The sequence below is a fragment of the Triturus cristatus genome, chromosome 3_2, assembly GCF_964204655.1.
Source record: "Triturus cristatus chromosome 3_2, aTriCri1.1, whole genome shotgun sequence".
Classification (NCBI taxonomy): Eukaryota; Metazoa; Chordata; class Amphibia; order Caudata; family Salamandridae; genus Triturus; species Triturus cristatus.
In genome coordinates, this window is record NC_140584.1 from 858,466,674 (window position 1) to 858,490,296 (window position 23,623).

Sequence of the window (23,623 nt, forward strand, 5' to 3'; positions counted from 1 at the left end):
AACCGGATGATTGAATTCTATGGCGCCTTACCATTGGTGACTCTGAGCGTAGCCTATGGATTATCCTTCCGGTTTGCCTACTTTACTTGTGTGCAGCCTGTCTTTCATTGCCTAGATTGTCCGTTCCAATGGACTCTGGATTTGTGTCTGTCAAACCTGTTGTCTTGATCCGGATTATGATCGGCTTATGAGCCCCCTAGTGGCCCATGAGTCGGACTGTTCTGGTGTCGGGATTATGGCCTGTGCTGCAGCGCATGGAGTTCTTGGTAATTGGGACATCGGAACTGCAGCGATTGACTTCTTGACGAACAATTATCTTGAGGTACATCCCGGTTGTCCTCGCCAGGTGCTGGAGGCTCCGGTGGTTGAAGAACACGTCTGTTCTTTCCCCGTCCTGACCTGGATGGCCAATACTTTTGCGGAACGTTCCAATGATTTCCTCTTGGAAGCAGTAGCAACGTATTGTGCATACACTTTGATGGATTGACTTTTTACTTTCGTTCGATCCTCAGACCTTAATTGGCTTTTTTGTGTTTTTTTTTTTTCACCTCCTCTCTACGTTTTAACTTTTTCCATTGATTTTTTCTTTCGTACTTTTTCACTTCCCTTATGTGGACTTCTAGTTCATGCCCTTGGTTCCGTTCTATCGAACTTGAACTCTGCGTTCTTGCTAGTGCGCCCCTAGTGGTTACTGGTCCGATCATGGGGGGGTATAGTGATGATCGTTATCTACCTATGTACAACGCTAAGTTAGCATAACCGCGTTAAATGTTAGAAAGCCATCTTGCCGCTTTTGCTGCTTTTGCACACGACACTGTAGTCACATGTTATTAGAATTGAGAAATGCTTACTCGACTTTGCTTCACATGAGAGCTGTCTGTTGTTAACATCTTGAACAGTGAATAGCGACCTTGGTCTGTACACAGTGTAACAGAAACAGTCTGGATCGCTAGACGGTGCATGTTGTTGAGTTCAGGTTGATCGGCCCACTAGTTTAGCCATAACACGCACGCAGCTGCAAATACCTGAAAGTCGAATGCTTTTAATATTGCAGTGTTGCATGTTTTTAAACACATTCGGAAGAAGAGCGTTCCTAGAAGCAGAGCATAGCTGATCCTGTGATGTGAACTCTCTGAGCTGATCTATACGGTATGGGGTTCCCCATTCAAGCCTAGAGACCTTTTATTAGTCTCATAATACTATTAGTGTGTTAGAGAAAGGAAGGTGGCCTAGGGCCACTGTAATTTTAGTATGATTGCTCCTTTCATTTTCTATGGTATTGTAACTATGCTGATGGTTTTGATTTTAATCGTTTGTCTGCTAATGTTAGCCAAACTGCTGCATATTAGGACACGAGGTTTATAAAATAAACTCTTTAAACTTTTCCCGTGTCTGTTTATTCTGTTGTGGACTGGTACGAGAATAATTATGAAAAGGTGTTTCTGATTCCCACCATTCCTGAGAAATATACTAAGTCGCTTGTTCTGGGTTGTCTATACATTGGGACCGCCGAGCTAAACCTCGGATAACGAATGGGACACTGATGCTGGCCGGATAGGGGGTTCTGGGTTCTGAGGTGAGTTTTTGGTACACCGCAATTCACTGAGGGCCTGGGTTCCTGCGCATAGTTCTGCGCATAAGCAGAATCCCTGCAACAGTACAGGGCCCAGAATGGGTTGCGTATTTCAGTGCCATTTATTATACAGAACTGAAGGAGATTCTGGGGGAAATACTTCGGGACAAATTAGATAACTCACCCATATTGTCCATGACCTTACCTAAGGTAGAAGAAGCTATTTGACAAAGTCCAGGTGGTAAAGCCCCAGAATACGATGGGGTCTCTATGGGCCTTATCAAATATAATATAGATTTGGGAGGTCCTCTAATCACCAATGTATGTAATCGCTCATGGAGTAAAACAATCCCTCGCTCATGGGCACTTTTCACCATAGCCTCTATCTTTTAAGAAAGTAGATCGCGTGATGCTGAAATGTTATCGCTTCATCATCCTAATTGACAGTTCTGTGAAAGTAATTGGAAGGGTGATTTTTAACTGTTTAAAATCTTGGAAAAACATAAACAATATCTTGTGCCCTCACCAATTTGGTTATCGTTCAGGGATGGGTACAGTGGCAAAGTGCCTGAAGTTGCACTTCATAGTTGGTGGGTACACTGTTGCCATGTGCTGGCCACTGAATCTGTCCTTTAGGGACTTATCGACGCATTCAATTGTGTAAACAGAACTAAACTATGGCTGATGCTCCTAAATCTGTGGGTTTCAGTGGCACTGGTGGATTTTCTACACAACTTCCATGTGAGCACAGCAGAAATGGTCTGTTTTGGCCCGGCATGTGAACTGTCTGTCATCTTTCTAATCGCTAGAGGGGTGCGTCAAGGTTCACGGCTTCTTCTGTTGTTTATTATTTCTATCACTAGCTTGAGCTTCTTCTTGATTAATATAGTTAAGGATACCCCAAGCATACTATTAGGGATACCCCAAGGGATAACCTGTCTGGACCGACTTTACTATATGCAGATGACGCAGTACTCTCATCATGGACCCCAAAGACCATTCGCATATTAGTGGAATCTTTCGTGACCTTCATGGATCTGCTTACCAATTTTGGGAAGTCACTTGTTATGGCGTGTGGCCCAGGCAGGGAAAACGCCTCTAAGATACTGTTGGTGTTCAATCTTTGGATAGTGTGCCAGATGATTTTAGTTATTTGAGGATCGCTTTGGATTCTATAGGCTCATGGCAGTTGCAGATTAAAAGCTCTCGTTTGCAGCTTAGCAGGGCGGCAGGGCTATTGTTCCGTATATCTCAGACCACAGGTATGGGGACCATTTCTCCCCACATGAATATTTATAAGTCCCAATGTGTTACTGCAGCTTCGTATGGTGCTGGGGTATGGGGTTATCACAATGTTAACAACCTGCAGGTAGAAAAAAATCCTGTATGCAGGCGGCTTCTTCATCTGCCTCCATTAGCTCTCCTTTCATCATCCACTCTGAGTTAAACCTGAAGTACATAACCAATAAAGCCAGGTTGTGCCCTCTTATGCTTTGGATTAGCATCGATGTTAACCCGGAGGCCAGTTTAAGCACAGACATATTAGATTGCTTAAATTTGTTGGATTATGTTTTTAAAACCCTGAAAGAAATTAGCCTGTTCGATATGTTGAACGCATCCACTACTTTAATAAAAATCAACAAGCAGAAAGCCAAGTCCAGCTTCCTTGAGCACTGCCAAACCTAAAGACTGTATTTATAACAAACAAGAGCGACCCATATGTCCCTGTGAACTGGGTATTACTGTTAAGTAAGAAAAATGTCCACAAGGAACTTATTCAAAATAATCCGTTTGCAATAAGGAGTAGAAATTATACTCCCAACCGATTTAATCAAAAAGCCAAAGAAAACATACTTAGTTAGCCTGGAGAGCTTATTTACTTCAGCCGAAGTAAATGCAATTTATTACACAATTCACAATTGTATCACAGGCATTTTATATTTTTCAGGCACATAAGAAAGATGGTGAAAAAAGTGAAAATAGAACCCAGTGAGATGATCATAGCCTACAAAGTGAACATAGTGTTTAAGAGGTCTTTAAAAAAACAATGAGAGGCATGTAAGAGTGTAACGAATCTTTTTTGCTCTCCCTTTGTTGGTGTCGACGACGTTTCAATTCAATGACAATTATCTGGGGACTAATAGTATTCAAAACTCGAATTGAAGATGAATAGTTGATAACATGTCTGACGTAGCTTGGGGCATCTAATGTCGTTTCCTCACGGCTGTCCTACAATTTATACAGACTACTCATTCGGTCTCCTTGCTCTACAAGTATTGCCCTTGATCACTGATACAGTGGAGACATTAGATGCCCCAAGCTACGTCAGACATGTTATCAACTATTCATCTTCAATTCGAGTTTTGAATACTATTAGTCCCCAGATAATTGTCCTGAAGAGACCCCTTACCCAGAGTGGGTTGAAACGTCGTCGACACCAACAAAGGTTGCCTGAAAAATATAAAATGTCTGTGATACAATTGTGAATTGTGTAATAAATTGCATTTACTTCGGCTGAAGTAAATAAGCTCTCCAGGCTAACTAAGTATGTTTTCTTTGGCTTTTTGATTAAATCGGTTGGGAGTATAATTTCTACTCCTTATTGCAAACGGATTATTTTGAATAAACCTAAAGACTGGGCAATGAACTCACTAAACGTTCCATTAGAGACTACTACACCTACCTGGCTTCAGGTGGTGCAGCAGCTATATATTTAACCTTAGAACTTACACACTGGGAGAGACCTTTACTTTTTCATCCTAGAGCGGGCACGGTGTGGGTTCGGTTGAGTTTTTGAAGCCTTATAGTACCCAGGAAAGCTCTGGGGTAGTTTTCCCTTGTGATGGGTTGTTGGAGCAAACATTAATGAATTTTATCTTTTTTTGTAAATTTGATAGACCTTTCTTCCTGTCCTTTTTAAAGCCTATTTTAAATTTTTTAGGCTTCCTAAAGAGTAGGGTAGCTTTACTCCATCTCCAGCGGTTAGATAGCATCGAAGTATGCTTCAGAGTCTGCTCCTTCCTCAAAGCAGCAGTGAGGAGCAGGAAATCGATAGAGGGATAAGTTTAAGAAAGCTATGCTTCCGCCCCTAGCTTATGTTTAACAGTACACACGGAAGACCGATTTGACAAGCCTATATTTTGGTCTGGCACATGCTCTCTAAGTAGCATGAGATGCTAACAGTACCAAAGTGAATGCAGTGATTGCCGGGCTGTGATGGGATAGCTCCTTTTTGCTGTTTTGCATGTACTGTATTGTTCTGTATTAGGAAGACTGCTTTTCTTATACTGCTATGTTGGATGTACTTCATTGTGATGAATGTTGAACTTATATATATGTTATGGCAGTGGCTGTGCCAACTAAAGTATATGATCGAGTGATATCCACATGTAACTTACACTTCAGAAGAACCACACTTCATGTTTGCATTCAATTAGGAAGCTATGTATTGTTTTATGAATGATTTTATTTTGTAGACTGTACTTTCATGATTTTATTTGTAATCGAATAAAGTAACCATGAATGGCTGAGTAGGAGGACTGCCTTTACTAGCCACACCTGTCCAACACTGTTTCATTCTCTGGTTTCTGTTTTCCACAGACCAGTCGGAATTAAATCCAAGCCACATTTCAACATTTTCAATTTCACCAACAATCACAATTTTTACCTCTCAATTTTCTGATCCCTGGTCAAAATGTTATGATTTCTCTTTTTTCCCCTATCCATTTACTTCGCGGCCCAGCCTATGCCTCGTTATATCTCAGGCCCCAACCCTTCATACTGTACAATCAGTGCCTGCTGCACGCACATTCAGGTGCCTGGTGCACGCACATTTAGGTTATTCCCTATTGTATGTTCATATATTTTAGTGCAGGACACTCTGATTCTATCCAGCTGCTAACAAGGAGCACCAGGGAGCAAGTCTGTCTTCCCCCTTTTTTTCGGAACTCAGTTGAAGGTGCTCAGTCTTCCTCCATGCGAAACACCTCCATCCCCTCACCCCCCCCCCAATCCATTTAATGAGATTTGTTGCTTCGTCTTCTGGTTTTCACTTCCTTGCTTTAGTCAGTTTTGGGTGAGGGCCACTGGTGGCCTCAACATTTTGAGAAGGTGCAGCACCGAGGTTTGGATTGCACAGTGCCTGGTGAACGCACATCCAGGTGCCTGCTGCACGTATATTCAGATGCGTGGTGCATGCACATTCAGGTGCCTTGTGCACGCACGTCCAGGTGCCTGCTGCACGCATATTCAGATGCCTGGTGCACGCACATTCAGGCGCCTGGTGCATGCACATTCAGGCGCCTGGTGCACGCACATCCAGGCGCCTGCTGCATCATTCACATTCAGGTGCGTAGTGCACGTACATTCAGGTGCCTGGTGCATCATTCACATTCAGGTGCGTGGTGCACGTACATTCAGGTGTCTGGTGCATGCACATTCAGGTGCCTGGTGCACGCACATTCAGGTGCCTGGTGCACGCTCATTCAGATGCCTGGTGCACGCTCATTCAGTGCCTGGTGCACGAAAATTCAGATGACTTCTGCATGCACATTCAGGTGCCTACTGCACGCATTTTCAGTGCCTGGTGCATGCACATTCAGGTGCCTGCGGCATTCAGATTCAGGTGCCTGGTGCACGCACATTCAAGACACTTCTGGCACCTACCACCATTACCTTGAAAGAACTTCTGCTATGGCTTAAACCCCCACACACAGCCATGTCACTTGTATCCCTTGCAATCCCTATCCATCACATTTTCCAACTTGGAGAGGGTGGCCTTCTGAAAGTCATTGCCCTATATTAAACTATGCTCTAGATGGCCACCAGTAGAGCCCTGAAGAATGTCCCCTCTTCCTGAACATCCCACAACCCTACCTGGGTGCACTACGTAGCAGGTGATATCCGTGCCCTGGAGCCTGGTAGCCAGCTCCCTGGCATACAGGATGTTGGCCAGCTTGCTGTCGCAGTATGCCTGGTATTTTTGTTTCCAGCCTTCTGCAGGAACTCTCACTGCCCCAAAGTCAATTTTGCCACTGCGGTAGGAGTCGGAGGCAAGGACCACGATGCGACTGGGGCTGCTGCGTTTCAAGTGCCCCATCAACAAGTGGGTGAGCAGGAAGTGGCCCAGGTGGTTCACGCCGAACATCATGTTAAAGCCATCCTCCGTGACGCCATCTGTAATGATGCCTGGAACGAGAAAAGTGTGTGTTTAATGCAAGTGTGGTGCGCAGCTGTTTCCCTGCACAAACCATCTTCGTGATGTGGCCAGTAGCTGGAGTGTGTTTTCCACTGCAGAATGGATCCCTGTGCAGGAGCCATCTGCACAGGAGCAGTGCCTTTACTGCTAGATGTACAGCAGGAGGACTATTTCTACTCCTCGCCTTCATTTCACAGCTGGAAGACTCCGAAATACACGCCTGTCACAGATTCGCTGGCGTGGCTCTGCGGAACGCCTTTGCCACTCACCTGCGTTGTTAATGAGGATGTCCAGTCGTGGCTCCGATTTTAGAAATGTTTCTGCAAAGGAGCGGACCGAGGCCAGACTTCCCAAATCCAGCTTCATGAAGATAACCTGCTGGTTTCCAGATTCCTGTGGAGAGAGAAGGATCCACTGAAGCTCTCCTTCCAGTGGTAGACCTATTCAAAGCCTCTCGAGGTGGCCACCGGCTGATTTAAATCTGTATTGACTCATGTGACCCTCACCCTCCCTCCGCCCGCAGCTTCATGCTCCCTCTGCAGAGGCGACAATGCACCAATGAATTTGTAGCAACACTCGAGGTGTTTTGGGAAAATGTCTGGAACCATTAACTTTAGTATAAACCTGAGAATACTGATTGATGAAGATATTTTCTTATCACAGACACTACGGGCCCGATTCACAGAACTAACTTAAGACAAAATCCTAAACTTACTACCATTTTGGTATTCACAGAAGGCACTTACTCATTTTGGTATTCACAGAAGGCACTTACTCATTTCGGTATTCACAGAAGTTAGGAGTCCTAACTTTAGGACTCTTAAATGCCTTCTGTGAATACCGAAAGTCTTAAAATTAGGATTTTTCTCAGTTTAGTAGTAGTATAGTTAGGACTCCTAACTTTAGGACTCCTAAATGCCTTCTGTGAATACCGAAAGTCTTAAAATTAGGATTTTTCTAAATTTAGTAGTAGTAAAGTTAGGACTCCTAACTTTAGGACTCCTAAATACCTTCTGTGAATACCGAAAGCCTTAAAATTAGGATTTTTCACTGTTTAGTAGTAGTAAAGTTAGGAGTCCTAACTTTAGGACTCCTAAACTGAGAAAAATCCTAATTTTAAGACTTTTGGTATTCACAGAAGGCATTTAGGAGTCCTAAAGTTAGGAATCCTAACTTCTGTGAATACCGAAGTGAGTAAGTGTCTTCTGTGAATACCAAAATGAGTAAGTGCCTTCTGTGAATACGAAAATGGTAGTAAGTTTAGGATTTTGTCTTAAGTTAGTTCTGTGAATCGGGCCCTAAATCTATTACCATCAGAGGATCTCAAAAGGCGTTCACCACTTGCTTCAGACATGCCAATCTCAAATAGTGACGTTTTACAACATTTCAAAGCAGAGTGATTACGCCAATGTCCTGTTCCTGGGTCTCCTAAGGTATCTGCTAGCGCATATACAACATCAACAAAACATGGCTGCTCGAATGGCAACGAGAAACTAACACAGAAAGGTAATGGGAACCTAACACTATTGTGGGGCCTTCACTGATTACCTGCTAAAGAGTGTCCTGCTCAAAGCTTTTTGCTTAGCTAACAAAACCTTTTAGAGAACTGGTACCTACTTTCTTGCTAATTTATTTCAATTCATGTAATAGGAAGTGTATTTAAAGCGTGTATCAGAATGAACATTATTGGTCCAGTCTTTCTAGTTTAGGAAGTAGCACTTGCATCTGGGCGCCCAGCCTTCTTCCCTCTCTAACGATTTATAAAATGGCAAGTTAAGGCAGGATAGATAATTCCTCAGAAAGATTTCTGATGGACTGCCATCTATCCGCATGTCTTGATCTACCCTAAGGATAACCACACACATCCTGTGAGGAAATTCAGAAGGAATTCTCTGCACCCATCTCATCAATGGATCCAAGACTACAGAACTAAGAACCATAATTTGTGTTTAGAAGCCTCTTCCAATTTAGAAGTCTACCTGCAGCTGAAGCGGCTGCAGTGCTGTGGTCAATGAGCCCGGAGAAAGGTCTGTTTGACAACTGAGTTGCCGGGCAACATGGAATGACCCTTGCCCTGGGGTGATGTCACTGTGGGGTGTGTAATGTTGTAGTATGCATCATTCTCTGTGCATGTCATTGCATTAGATGATTCTATGGAATGTAGTGACATGCCAAGAAAATCAGAACGGCACAGAGGGGAGAACTACTAGGTTACAGCCCTGTGTGCTTTGGGTGGAGTTACAAAATAAATCCTTGCATGTGAACGTATTTGAGTGGTATCTTCACATACTGGTGACATGGATCACCCCTAACCAACCAACCCTACACGCCATATGCAACTTAAGTTTCCAGCAAGTCTGAGACTGTCACAGATTGAACCCTTACCTCAGAGCTGTCAAAACTAATTACGTCATCAAAACGATTTTCAGAAGGCAAGGAATTGAACTTTGCAAGGTACCAGTTTTTTTTGTGTGGAGTGCAGTCTGTATTGGACTTTCTCTCAAATGTATACAGCAGTCACTAGGTGCTGCACAACTCTACTGTACAGACTTGTTATCCTCATTGAGTCCTTGAAACAGACTCTTGAACACAATCACATTGCCGCCTGTTTGGCACTGCTTCACGTAGAATATTGCGAAGCTAACACAGCTGACATGAGGTTGGAGAACCTCTACATTGCCGCCATATTGCTGGTTAACTTTTCATTGTGTGAGCTGCATCAGAACACACTCACCCTCCGATTTCATTACAAACATATTTACTACTTGAACAAGAAACCATGAGTGCACTTTAAACAAAGGAGACTCTTGCAACCGTTCTGCGAAACAAATTTATTGACAACTTGTAATTTCAACATAACTAGTCCAAGCGTTATGAATGCAAATGTGTGTCAAATGCTGATGTGGCAAAGAGAAGGCAACTTTAGGAAAAAGGATTGTGTACATGTAAGAACGGCACTGATTCCTACTGGGCCTAACTCGGGCACATGACAGTTCAAGACTATTGGAACCGAATTGAAAAACAAAGTTACTGACTATTTGTATTTTAATAGCGTGTGTTGGAATTTACACCTTCAATTACGGCTTCATCGTTAATTGGGTATTACTGTATTAATTCACATGCTAAACGATTCGCATTTGAGGCAGTGGACTGTTGTAGGTGTCCATTCTACACATTTATACTTTTCATTTAAACTAACATGTGTGCACACATTTTCGTTAACTGCTCCACAAGCATTCTTACCAGTTACTGGGAAACTGTCAAGAAATGGTCCCCATGGAGGGCTTATCTCTTAAACTATATATCCACTATTGAAGAAGAAGCTGGAGATGAACTTTCAACAGCAAGGAAAAAGAAAATTTTACTGCATTTATAAACAAATGGAAAAGGAAATAAGAGCTAATGATACTGACATATTTGCTAATGCGATTGAAGAGCTTGAGAACCATTTTTCCACATCTATTTGCATTTCAGTGGACAGATTTAATTTCTTCCAAAGACACAAAACCAAGCCAGAATCAATGGTCTATGACGTTATGGAGTTGAGGAAATCGGCTATCTCTTGAAAATTTTGTGATTTACAGGAAGATCTCTTTAGGGATCAAATTGTAAGGTACGCCAATGATACAAATGTTCAGTAAAGGTTATGGGCCAACAGCGATATCACGTTGAAAGAAGCCATAGCTATTGCTAAAAAAAAGGTGAAACGGCCAAAATGTTGTGCCAAGGCAGTACTCATCGCCAATGAAAAAAGGAGTCTGCCTGCTAAGTTATTCATACTGCCTATAAAACAAAGCATATTAAAACTAATCAGGAAGACTAGGTGGCAGGAAGGAACACCTGGTGTATAATCAGTGCTATCTGGCATAAAGGCAACGATGCTCTAACTGCAGTATCATTGGTTGTTATGGAAAAGTGACAAAAGATCAAAAGCACTGTGAAACATATAGTCAACAATTCTTCTTGTTCATCTGATCCGTATGATGAAAGTACTGCATTGAGTGCATTAAGCACAGATTCCGATGTGCTTGGTTTAAACAATATTTTCCCTTGCACAAACCAGCATGTTAGAGCACACTAGTTTGTGTTCTTCAGGATATTGGTGCTGATTTTGGTTCTCCATTTACTATTATAAATCATTCACTTTGAGTTAACAAGTTCCAGTAAATTTTAGGAAAGGAATTCTTGCCTTCCAATAAACATCTGGACAGTTTTACTGGAGAACTGATACCAATGATAGGTTATCACCAACTCAAGTTTGAATTCAACCGTGAGAACTTGAAGGAAAGTTCTATGATGTGGAAAAGGGAAAGCCTGTATTTGGATGGTTAGAGCAAGGTAAACTGGGAATAAAGGTGAATCCCAATAGCCTTGAGCAGGTATTAGTTTTAGAAGATAACAGCCACTTTTCACAGCACATGTGTAAGGAATTCCCAAAGGTATTTTCAGATAAAGTAGGGAGTTTAAAAGGTTTCCAGCATAAAAATATTCTAAAAGAAAATGCTAAACCTGTAAAACAAAGTAAGGAACATTCCTTTCAATATCAGGAAACCGGTCAAACAAGAACTGGACAAATGAATACACATGAGGAACATAGAGGAGATCAAAGCCAGTAAGTGGTTGGCCCTTTAGCTGTAGCTCGTTGAGCCAGAAGGAAGGTCAAATTATGCATTGATTTACGAAATCTTATTCAAAACATTGTCATAGACATGTTTCCACTTCGCAGAATTAACATCATGTTAGCAAGGACTAAGGAGATAAAGTAGTTTTCATCATTAGACCTGGCACCTGCTTACCATTAGATGCCACTTCCTTCTGATAGAAAACAGTTGACTGCCTCCACAACGGCATACTGATGCTTCCAGTTTGGCCCTGTGTGACTTGGTCTAGCGTCTGTTTATACGAGATTAATGCACAATTATTTTATGAATGAAAAAGGTTCCATCATCTTCCAGGATGACAGAAGCACATGATCACAAACTAAAGGAAGTCTTGAATATTTTGAATGAAAGGGGTATCTTACAGCAGAACGTAAAATGTGTATATGCTTATATTAAATTCTGTGACATACTTAGGTCCTGAATTTTGTGATATAGACCTATCATCTTAGAAGGAATTTCTAGAAGCAATGAGTGAGGCTCCTTCTCCATCTTTGAAAGATAAGTCAAGTCATTTCTGGGTCTCTAAGAGTTTTTAAAAAAATTAATAAATATCTTTGTTCTAAAACATTCAAGATTAGACAACTACTGAAGAAATCTGAAACATTTGTATAGAATGATGTTCACCAAAGTTGTTTTGAATTATTAAAAATTACATTTGTAGGGCTATGCCCCTGTTAGGATATAATCCAGATGATAAAAGCATCATAACCACAAATGCCAGTGGTAAAGGTCTTGAAGTAGTGTTGTCCTAAGTAGGTTTGGATGGTTACAAAACGACTATTGCATTTGCTTCAGGCTTCCTTTCCCCCACAGAGTAGAAAATGCCCATGACAGAAAACATTTTAGCTTGTTTTGAGGGCTGGACAAGTTTCGCTGGTATTTTAGGAGGTCTAAATACTTCATCCATATGGATCACAAACATCTCATCAACATTTTGACTACTACAGGTCTGGATAAACTTACTTCCAGATTAGCTAGGATGGTATTGAGATTGTTGGACTTTAACTATAAAGTACCATATCTTTCTGGAGTTAATAAAAAGGTGCTGATTTTTGGGAGTAAAAAAAGAACACAAGTCCAGATAGTGGGAAGAGTATAGTGTTGCACTGGTCGATGATAATATGTCAGAATGTATCTCTATAGAACTACGGGAGGAAGAACACAGTTGTGATTTAGTTATAAATGAAGCTTATGCATACATGAATGATGGCCTTTAAAGTATAACATACTCAGTGATGGTTGGTATTTATGGGCAGTCAAAGATGAACTTCCTTGGATAGAGGATGGATTTCTATTGAGAGGCAATACACTTAAACTTAAGAAAGAGAATCCTAGAAATAAACCGTGAGGGCCATCTGGGGATAATGAAAAACAAGAGAAGAGTGAAAATGCAGTGTTGGTGGCCAAGTGTAGATTTAGAAACTGAAAGATTTGTTAGAGAATGTGTTGTGCATTCCAATACTGACAAAACCCAGGTTAACATGAGGTCACCTTTGGGGGAAGATTTAGCAATTGATATTTTAGGACCCATTATATATATCAGTGGTGTCAAACAGTATGTGATAGTCTTTTTAGATATAGTGTCCATAACTCTGCTTTCTAGAGAGGATAGATCCCAATGCAGCAGTAAACGTTTTTGGATGAGATCTTCCTGTGGGAAAGTATTCCCAAATCTTTGTTTAGTGACAATGGTCCCCAATATGTGGCGGATCAGTTTTTGATTTGGAATAACATGACTTGGAAGGAATATGCAACTTAACCAGTATGCATCTGTTCTTGGCATGTAGAGCTGTAGAATCTCATGCTTATGCATAGATCGCCGTCTAGTGTTGGGCCCGGATGTTTGCACTTTGTTTTTCTTCGAAGAAGTCTTCCTAGTCACGAGGTAGGTGACCTCTCCTTTGGTGATAGTGCGCATGGTCATCGACTCCATCTTCAGATTGTTTTCCAGCAGAGGGTGAGAGAATGGAGTAGTAGTAAAGAATAGAGATGTATGAATAGTAATAGGAGAACTACAGCAGTTACAGGTACCCAGGGAGGTGGGTGGGCGCATGAGATTCTACAGTTCTACATGCCAAGAACAGATGCATACTGAGTAAGTAGCATTTTCCGTTCGAGGCATGTGCTGTAGATCACATGCTTATGCATAGACTATACCGCAGTCTCCCCTAAGCGGTGGCTATCCTGTAACCGATGGAGTTGTCTGAAATAGTGTTTTAAGTACTGCTTGGCCCACATTAGCTTGTTGTCTGGCTAACACATCTACACAATAGTGCTTGGTGAATGTGTGTGGGGTAGAGCATGTTGCAGCTTTGCAGATGTCAGTAATAGGGATGTTCCCTAAGAAAGCCACAGTAGGTCCTAGCTTACGAGTGGAATGTGCTCTAGGGGCTACCGTTCGAGTCCTTATGGCTTTCGCATAGCAAATCTAAATACGTTTACTGATCCACCTAGCAATACCTGATTTGAATATAGGATTGCCCTTGTGAAGTGGTGCAAAAGCAACAAAAAGTTGTTTGGTTTTACGAAAAGATTTAGTTGTTTCGGTGTAATACAACAGTGCTCTTCTAACATCTAAGGTGTGTAGAGCTCGTTCTGCAACAGAGTCAGGTTGAGGGAAGAAAACAGGTAATCAAACCGACTGATTAATGTGAAATGCAGATACTACCTTAGGTAGGAATTTGGGATTGGTACGAAGAACCACTTTATCTTTGTGTAGCTGGAAAAAAGGTTCTTCTATGGTTAGTGCCTGAAGTTCACCCACTCTCCTTAATGAAGGGATTGCAATGAGGAAAGCTGTTTTCCAAGTGAGAAATTCTAGTTCACATTTGTGCATGGGTTCAATTGTGGGTCCATTAATCCTGTGAGGACTATTTTACGATGGTATAACTCTTTTCAGTCCTTCCATAAATGCTTTGATTACAGGCACTCTAAAGAGCGATAAATGTTGCCTATTTAGAAGATAGGCGGCAACTGTAGCTAGATGCGGTCTGATGGATGTATAGGCCAAAGATGACTGCTGCAAATGTAACAGGTAGCAGATAGTGTTTCGTATAGAAGCATCAAGAGGGTTGATGTTATTGTTATTGCAATAGATAACGAATCGCTTCCATTTGGTTGTGTAGCAAGCTCTTGTGGTAGGCTTTCTGGCCTCCTTAATAATGTTCATACAGTCTGGAGGAAGGCTTAGATTACCAAACTCTATGACTTCAGGACCCAGATTGCGAGGTTCAATTGTTTGGAATCTGGGTGTTTGATTTCTCCATGGCTGTGTGTGTGGAGACTGGGAGTTAAATCTAATTTTTAATGTGGTACCAGAGAGAGTTCCAACAGGGTGGAAAAACAATAGTCTAATTACTGGTAAAACCTTTATTTCTCTGTACCTTAGGCTGTATTCATATCTAATCCCTGTACCTTAGATGGTTTTCGTATCTAGACTAAATATTTCCAGCCCCGTATGTCTGATTTACGGACCGCATCTTGCTATCCCCTTGTTTTTATTTCCCGGTTACTGGGTTTAGTGCCAAGATACCTTGGTGAAGAAGCCATACTTGTTGCATCTTTATCTTATGCAATTAAAACCATTGGCAATGCCAATAGTCCTGGCTGGTTGGAGATGTAATGTAACTTGCTGTATTATATATCTGGATGCAATGACAAAAACAGCAAAATATAGTCAGGCGGCGCACTATGCTAAGCACAGGTTGTTAGGTTAGGTGCTTTCAAGCAACGCCATTAATTACATAGGACACGCCCCTTTGAGAGACCCCCCCCAGTTTCTTCATCCCACAACCACAATAAGTAAGATAAATAAATAATTTGGGCAACGCAAAGATATTCAGTCACAAAAGCACTGTAAGAACCTCCCTGAATGGACACGGGCTTTAATAACCACATTTCTTGTTTAAATTAATTTCCATTTCACGTGTCCTCGCGATGCTGACAGCTGGCCTGTGCGAGCTCCGTTTGCAGCATGTCATACGAGGACAAGAAATGTCTCGTTGCAGTGCTTCACCCGACGCACGAGCGTTCCTTTCACATACGGGCAGCTGGTGGAATGCAAGCAGGTCAGATGGTTGGCACGAGCCCAGGTGAAAAAAACAAACAAAAGTTAAAGGTACATTTAATCAAGATTTCAACCATTTAAAAAGCCCTCCAGGGCTTGACGGATTTACAGGGAAAGCGCTCGTGCGAACAACACCCTGCAGAGGCATTCGTTGGTCTTATTGCGGGGTTTGAGTAGTCGACAATAAATGGCGAAAAGTAAAAGGTTGTCCTTGACTGGGCCTGTAAAATAAAGAGTTTATACTACCTGAAAGTAAAGGCACTGGGTAAATAAAAATGTCACAAACAGAAATGAAAAAAAAACGCGCCGCAAAACTGAAAGCGACCGCACTGTCATTAGTACCGCGCTGAAAATGAAAATAAAAGAGCGAAACTGAAAGCGACCGCACTGTCATTACTTCCGCGCTGAAACCACACAAGAAAATGATTTAAATAACAATGCAGCTTCAAACTTAGAAACGAAAATAAACGCAGCCGCGAAACTGAAAGCGACCGCATTGTCATTAGTACCAAAATGGAAATGAAAATAAAAGAGGGCTTACAGAGTAATTGAAGGAGGCCGTGTCCCTCCACAAGTAAACGATCCAATCCCGGTGGGCTGGGCCAAAAACGGACAGGGTGGCAACCCTCAGTGTAATGTTTGCCTCCGGTGCAATCATTACACTGTGTTTTGCATCATCCATGACGCAAAACGACGCGCACCAATCAAAATTGCAGGCAGAGCAGCGACACGACTTCTGGAATCGTATCGATTCCAAGAAGCCCTCACATGGCGAGAGCAGCGCATGAGCGCTGATAACGCCAGGCGAGACCTAAAAAATAGATTTTGTTGCATTGCTTAGGACCACAGGGACTTAGAAATTATAATCAAGGGCGTGCGGCTGCGGATCAAGATGGCCGCTTCGTGAGGCGCTCTGTGGCACCGAGTTCCGATCGGCGCTGAAGGATACATTTTCAGGATGCAGTTCCGACGCCTTTCCATCGCTCCTTGCTTCTGAGGATTTAGAGCACGCTGAGGAAAGTTTTTAGACCGATTTATGGTCTTTTTGGTGCCCTTTTCACCTCTGGTTCCTCTCCTCACTGCGCCCGTTTTTTTTTTTTACGACTGCCATTTTGTGAATTCTTTCCGGCTTCTGATAAATTTTCTTCATACTTTGCCTACTTCAGTGAAGGTCAAATGCATACTTTTTTAATGCCTTATTTTACATTACTGCCTGATTAAATGGTACCAGAAGACTTTTAACTGGACCATCTGACTTTTAACTGCTGCACAGCTTCAAAAGGCACTCGCTTTGGTGATTTACGAGCATGTATGTCCCTCTTTTGACTGCAGCCCCACTTCAGATATATGGCTACTTATGTTAACAGCTATGGAGTCTATTAAGACTAGCTTATGAGTTGTTTTTTATCTTTCTTCATATTTCTACGTATAAGTATTTCTTCTCAGAGTCTCTACCTTAAGTGGCAGCCATTTTGTGTGATTTTATTTTCTGAACAAAGGAGAATATTTTTTTGGCCTTATGGAGTACGGTTCATAAATACTTTCTCTGGTGGTGTTGTATCATCATCTAGCTACGTTGTTGACTCACACATATTGGTTCGTGCATCTTTCCTATTTATTGGACTACTGTGAGGCGCTTTATTCTCTCTTTCTATTTTTCAAAAAACTGACGCTACTTATTCACTGCTGAGTTGTGCAACCCACTCTACCATGGATTCCCCACACTCAAACAAGTTGTCTGGTACCTCGGGCCTGGTTCTGGAGGTCGTAAGGACCCTTCTGTTACCACTAACAAGCGTGCTAAAAAAGACCTGTCTTCTCCATCAAAATCACCTCTTCCTCTGACGATAGAGTATATTATGGATGAACTACGCCACATCAGACCTTTCATGACAGATACCACTGCTACTCTTCAGAGAATCGAAGAGAAATGGTCCGGACTTGAATTAAGACTTTCAGATGTGGAACAAAAAATAAGCGATGCTCAGGATGTTGTTGCCAGAGTCTATTCCCTCACTAAAAAAGTTTCTCAACTTAAGAATACTACAGAGGACTTAGAAAATCGCAACAGGCGCAACAACCTTCGTATTTACAGAATTCCAGGAAGGTTCTGAAGGCTCGGACATGATCTCCTTTCTGAAGTACCAAGTTCTGCAGATTGTTGGTCTCCCGAAATCTATGGACTTTAATATCCAAAGGGCGCACAGATTGGGTCATCAGAGTGCTTCTTCCTCGTCCAGGTCTAGGGGTATTATCGCCTACTTCCACCTTTATTCTGACCTCATGGCTATACTTAATGCTGCCAAGAAACACAAGCAGATGCTCTGGTCCGGACACAAAGTCTTTTTCAGCCAGGATGTCTCCAGACCAACTGCCAGTCGACGTAAGGAATTTCTTGACCTCAGACCCTCTTTGAGATCCATGAATGCTCGATATAATCTTATCCACCCGCGCTTCTTCAAGGTGACTTATAAAGACAGAACTTTCTCGTTTGATAATCCAGCCGACCTTCGGAAGTTCATTCATGCTCACAAGGGAGAGGCTATGGAACTAAGCAAACCTTAAATGTTTTCCTGTCTGTTCTCTTTTTTGTATTTTAGGTCTTCCTCGTGATATTCCCGATGCAAGTGTTCTTATCCCTATTCCCTCTTTGTTTCGTCATATTTGACTTATTCTGTTACACAGTTGCCTCAATGTTTGGTAAGTTCCCTTCCACTTTGTTTCATATGTTTGCCATTTTGTCTTCATTTTTGTATTTTTCCCTTGTTGTTCTTATGGTAAACCTTTCCTTCCTCGGTGCCCTTCCCCCGTTTCTTGATGTGGTTGTCTTGTTTCTTGCCCCCCCCCCCCCACATTTTTGCTCTTTTCATCTTTGTTCACTAAAGCCTTCTGGCTTTTCGTCATCCTTTCTCTGCTAGCTCTTTCTGGGTGGCTATGCACCCTTTTTTATTTCCTCTTCTTTTCCCCTCTTCCTTCTTCCTCGCTCTGTCTCCTGGTTCTATTTTCCCCTGTATCTCCATTTTTCTATTTCATTTCTATGGTACTTTATTTTTTATTTAATCCTTTCTTTTTAGGGCCACGTCAAACGATTAATTCTATTTTCTTTGCTCTTTGTTATCTCCTAACTTTCATTCCTTCCTCATGTCTATATCTTCTTTTCCTCTTTATCCTTAACTTTCTTTTTCTTTTATGCCTATTACTATTTAATTATTATCGATGACTGGGTTTCGTGTAATCTCATGGAATGTTAAAGGTATTCGAAATCCTGTTTAAAAACAGCCAGTTTTATCTCATCTTGCAAAATTGAAATGTCATATAGCATTACTACAAGAAACACTCCCTAAGCTGCAAGATTTATCCTCACTGCGTAAACAGTGGGTAGGAGAGGTGTTTTGCTCCCCGGCAGTGAACGATAAGAACGGTGTGATTATTTTGTTTCATAAATCTTTAAATGTTCTGTTACAAAATGAATTTCATGATACCAATGGTAGATGGTTGTTTTTAAATGCTAAAGTTAACAATACTCAACTTTCTTTTTGTAATGTTTATGGCCCTAATGGCATTGACTTAATTTTTTGGAATGAATTCTCTACTCTTCTCTCTTCCCATGCTAAAGACAATTTGATTGAAGGGGTGACTGTAATCAACTTATGGATCCCTTCCTTGACCGGAGATCTCAAACTAAATACATTCCTAATATGATGCAGAAAACTTTTCACAAAGCCATCACCTCTAGGGGTCTGGTTGATTCGTGGAGAACCTCTCATCCTGACACACTAGAATTCTCCTTCTCCCCTGTGCATAAGTCCCACTCCCATATAGACTATATTTTTCTTACTTAACACGCTCTTCAATTTATGACTAATTCAGAGATTGGCTACATTCTTATTTCAGATCACACCCCCATCATTCTAGACATGGACTATCCTACTCGATCCCCTACATCCCGTCACTGGCATTTTAATAACTCTCTTCTATTGGATTCCCAATTTGTTGAACAATTCACGCTTTTTATTCAGGCATTCCTTCACAATAATCTTACCTCTGATTCTCAATTTCACTTTATTTGGGATGCTTTCAAATTCACTGCCAGTGGCTACATTATTGACTTCGTATCTCGGAAGCAAACGAGGGCTCTTACGGAGTCCTCTTTTATCCTAAAACAAATCAAAGCTCTTGAACATAAATACTTCACTACCAATTGCCCTGACACTCTTTCATCTCTTATCAAAGGTAAAATGCAATATGGGGGCGTGGCCGAGCCGAGCTGCAAGATGGCCGCCGTGTAACGGGGCTCTGCCGGCCGGACAACTAATCCGTCAGCCCATCCGTTCTCTGCCTTGATTTTTGAGCGGGGAAGACACGGCGGGAGGTGCCCAGACGCCGAGGATCCCAGCGGTGCTCCTGCGGCAGGAATGCGCTGCGGGAATCCGGAGATACCGGCCCTAGCGGATCAGGCGGCTGGGAGGCGCCGCGCTGGGCGGCGACATCTGCTACGCGGGGCCCTGGTCGCGGGCCGCTGGCCGACAGGCGCGTAGAGACTGGCGTGGCCGCCTGCGGAGCGCGGGCTGCCCAGCGATTGGACCCTGAGGTGAAGCGGCGGGCCCCTGCTGGGCTGTGAACGGCCTTCGCGGCGGAGCTGGAGCGCGTTGTGTGCTGGCCTGACGGACTGACTGCCTGGGCCTTGCCGGCGTGGCCGCTATCTGCGCAGATGACAGGGCCGGTGCTCCTGCTGGCGTGAGGCGAAGGACGACGGACGCTGCGACCACTGGTCGGCGAGGCCCGATCCATACCTGCGGCGGGGGGAATCCGGCTGTCTGGCCTGTGTGATCCGTGCCCGGGCCTCTGGGGGTCTGCGGCGCCACGAGGCGGTGGCGGGTAGAGCGTGAGAGGCCGGGTGACTCTCCGGGCCGCTGCCTGTTGCCGACCCGCGACCTGGGTGGGCCGAGAGCTGGCTGGGCCTGGCCTACCCGTAGGGGTCCCCCGAGGTGCGTAAGGGCTGCTTGGAGTGGCGAATACCTGATCTCTACGATCCGGGTGCTGGTTGGGGCCCGTGGCCTGCGGCGTACCAGCTACCCCCCTTCACTGGTGCCGGTGTGTGAAGACCCCTCGGAGGCGACATGGGGAAGTCGGACACCAAGCAGCGGAAGCTCCACTTTGAGAAACAGGCCTCCCGCAGCGCTGTGGCGGTTCAGCCATCGCCGAATGTGGTCCCTGAAACGCAGCTAGACCCAACACCGGAGGATGATGTCCGAAGCATGTTCCGCGACCTAAAAGGCTGCCTCAAGGAAATCGACGGCAAGCTCGACTCCATGGCCCAGCGGCTTGATGGCATCTCCCATAAGATCGCTGCGGCGGAGGCGCGGATTGCCGAGTGCGAGGAGGGCCTCGGGGACACCCAGGAGAGGTTACTACGCATGGACAAGGTCCTGGAGGTGATAAGGGGGCGCAACGAGGATTTGGAAGCCCGTTCCCGAAGAAATAACGTGCGTATTATTGGCATTGCGGAATCCACGAACATTGGAAACATGGAACAATTCGTTGAAGGAATGTTCCGCGACCTGTTTGGGGCGGACCTGTCGGCCATGTTCCTGGTCGAGCGGGCGCACCACACGCTGGGGCAGCGACCTGTGCCTGGAGCTCCGCCGCGACCGATTCTGGCGCGGGTTCTGAACTACCGAGACAGGGACACCATCCTGAGGTTGGCGCGTGAAAAAGGTGAGCTCCGATTTCAGAATATGGCCATCTCCCTTTTTCCGGATTTTACGCAGGCGCTGCAGGCTGCGAGGCGAGAATTTATACCGGCTAAAAAAATATTTCAAAAGGTGGGGACCAAGTATGCCATGTTATACCCGGCCAAATTGCGAATACACCACAAAGGGAAGCCAATGATCTTTACGGCTGCGGCGGATGCGCTCAAATTTGCGAGGCAGGCGGAGCGCTCGCAGCGTGAGCGGCCAGATGAGCAAGGCACTCCTCCGCTGGGCCAGTTGAGCGACACTGAATGACACCGTGCACTATAACTTTGAGATGTGCTGAAACGCTGGTCGCTGTGACTGTCAGGTGCGCGGACCGGTGAGAACTGGCTCGACGTGGCACGGCTCACTTTGCGAATGCCTCACGGAGCGCTGCGGAGGGAGGAATTCTGGGCCTCCTTTGCTGTAGGCTGTTGTACTGCGTTGACAAAAGGCAGCAATGTTCGGCCACCCTGTCGCTTTTAGACGGGGGAGTGAGCCGGTGACCCCACGCCCTGTGGGATGATTCCCGAGATACTGTTACGTGACATTTACTGTTGGGTGGGGTGGCAGGGGGGGAATGTATCTCAACCTGATTGGGGGGTTGGAGTGGGTGGAGGGGGGTTCTGGTTATTGTTAGTTGTTACTATCACACTGAGTTTTCTTACTACACCATGGCGCGACGACGCGGCCTTGCCACAGGCTGACTCTATATGGTTGCCGATCCCCGGGAAGGGGCAGAGGGGGGAACCCCTGTGGGCCCTGGTACGTGAGACATTGGTAGCCTCGTCACTGTATGGGACACACACATATATGCCCCCCTGACCGAGTTGCACTGCCTTACATGGAATATCCGCGGTCTTAACGACCACCGCAAGATACGCTTGACTCATGCACATCTGTCACGACACCGGATTGACATCTGTTTCCTACAGGAAACTCATTTGCCTCGCAACGCCGGGGACAAGCTTCGAGGTGCTAGATGGGGCGAGATACACACCTCCGGCTGCTCCAGCTATTCCCCGTGAGTGGCTATTCTTATCCGTAAAGGCCTCCCTTGGCAAACGTTTAAGGTAACTGCTGACACTGAGGGGCGCTACATCATACTGACTGGGAAACTCTTTCACACGCCGATAACGTTAGTCAATACATATGGCCCCAATTCAGATGACCCTGGGTTTTTCCGTCACGTCTGGCACCTGGCACAATCACTGGGCGGAGGGGCCTACATGTGGGGAGGAGATTTCAATGCTGTGCTGTCGCTGGACCTGGACAGGGAGGGGGCTGCTCGCGAGCATCACCCGCAAGCTGCAGGTCTCATACGCGGCCTAATGGCAGATTATAATCTACTAGACTCATGGCGGGTACTGCATCCAGCGGTTAGGGAAGGCACCTGCTTCACCCCACACAGAGGAGCCTGGTCCCGCTTGGACTTCTGGCTCTTGACCCCGCAGGTCCATGCTTGGGTGTCTGCGGTCGCTCACAAGGCGCGCACCCTCTCAGACCACTCCCCTGTCGAGCTAACTCTGCGTGTCCCCCAGCCATACATCACGCCCTTCACGTGGCGCCTGCCGCCACAGGCACTGTCAGACCCGGTGTTTCGGGAGGATATCCATCAACACATACTAGACTACTTTGAGCACAATGAGGGTTCCGTGACATCGTTGGGCACCTTGTGGGACGCGTTTAAGGTGGTGATAAGGGGCCACTGCATTGCGGGGCAGGCCAAAGTCCTGAAAACTATTAGGGGTGCGCTTGGTAAATTGGAAGATCGCCTGCACTCACTGGAGGTGCAGTACTGTTCGGACCCTTCGACTGCCACGTTGGCGGACACTCGCGCCACGCTCACTGAATATCAGACGGAGGCCGACAGGGAGCTGAAATTCCTAACTAAGCATGCTGTGGCCCGCAGATATGGGGAGGGGGATCGCCCGGGCAGGACGCTCGCCCTCCTGCTGCGCTCACAACGGCCCTCTCCTTTTGTCTCCTCAGTGATGACTGCGGGCGGTGATACCGTGTATACCCCTCCGGAAATACTAGATACCTTCCGGACGTTTTACAAGGACTTGTATAGGGCTCGGGCAGCCCCCCCACAGGCGGAGCTGTCTGACTATTTTGATACGATACAGCTTATATGGTTTAATGCGCACCAGCAAGGTTACTTCGATCGACCGTTTGAGGCAGACGATGTGCGGGAGGCTATTGGGGCATTAGCAGCCGGTAAGGCGCCGGGGCCGGACGGCCTCCCGGCGCAGTTTTACAAGGAATACGCAGACCTCCTGGCCCCCCGGCTGTTGGCAGTATATGCGGAGGCGGTCGAGTCAGGTATACTCCCAGACTCCATGAGGGAGGCTGTTATCATCACCCTCCTGAAACCGGACAAGGATGCCC

General features: G+C 44.7%; 1 protein-coding gene across 1 annotated transcript in view; it reads right to left on the bottom strand.

Moving 5' to 3' along the window:
* DHRS13 (dehydrogenase/reductase 13) overlaps nucleotides 1-23,623 on the bottom strand; it is a 270,727-nt gene that overhangs the window by 87,286 nt on the left and 159,818 nt on the right. The window contains exons 3-4 of the mRNA XM_085649155.1: nucleotides 7,040-7,163; nucleotides 6,449-6,760 (exon numbers count right to left, since the gene is read on the bottom strand). Coding sequence (XP_085505281.1) covers nucleotides 6,449-6,760; nucleotides 7,040-7,163 — 436 coding nt within the window. The remainder of the gene's footprint in view (nucleotides 1-6,448; nucleotides 6,761-7,039; nucleotides 7,164-23,623) is intronic.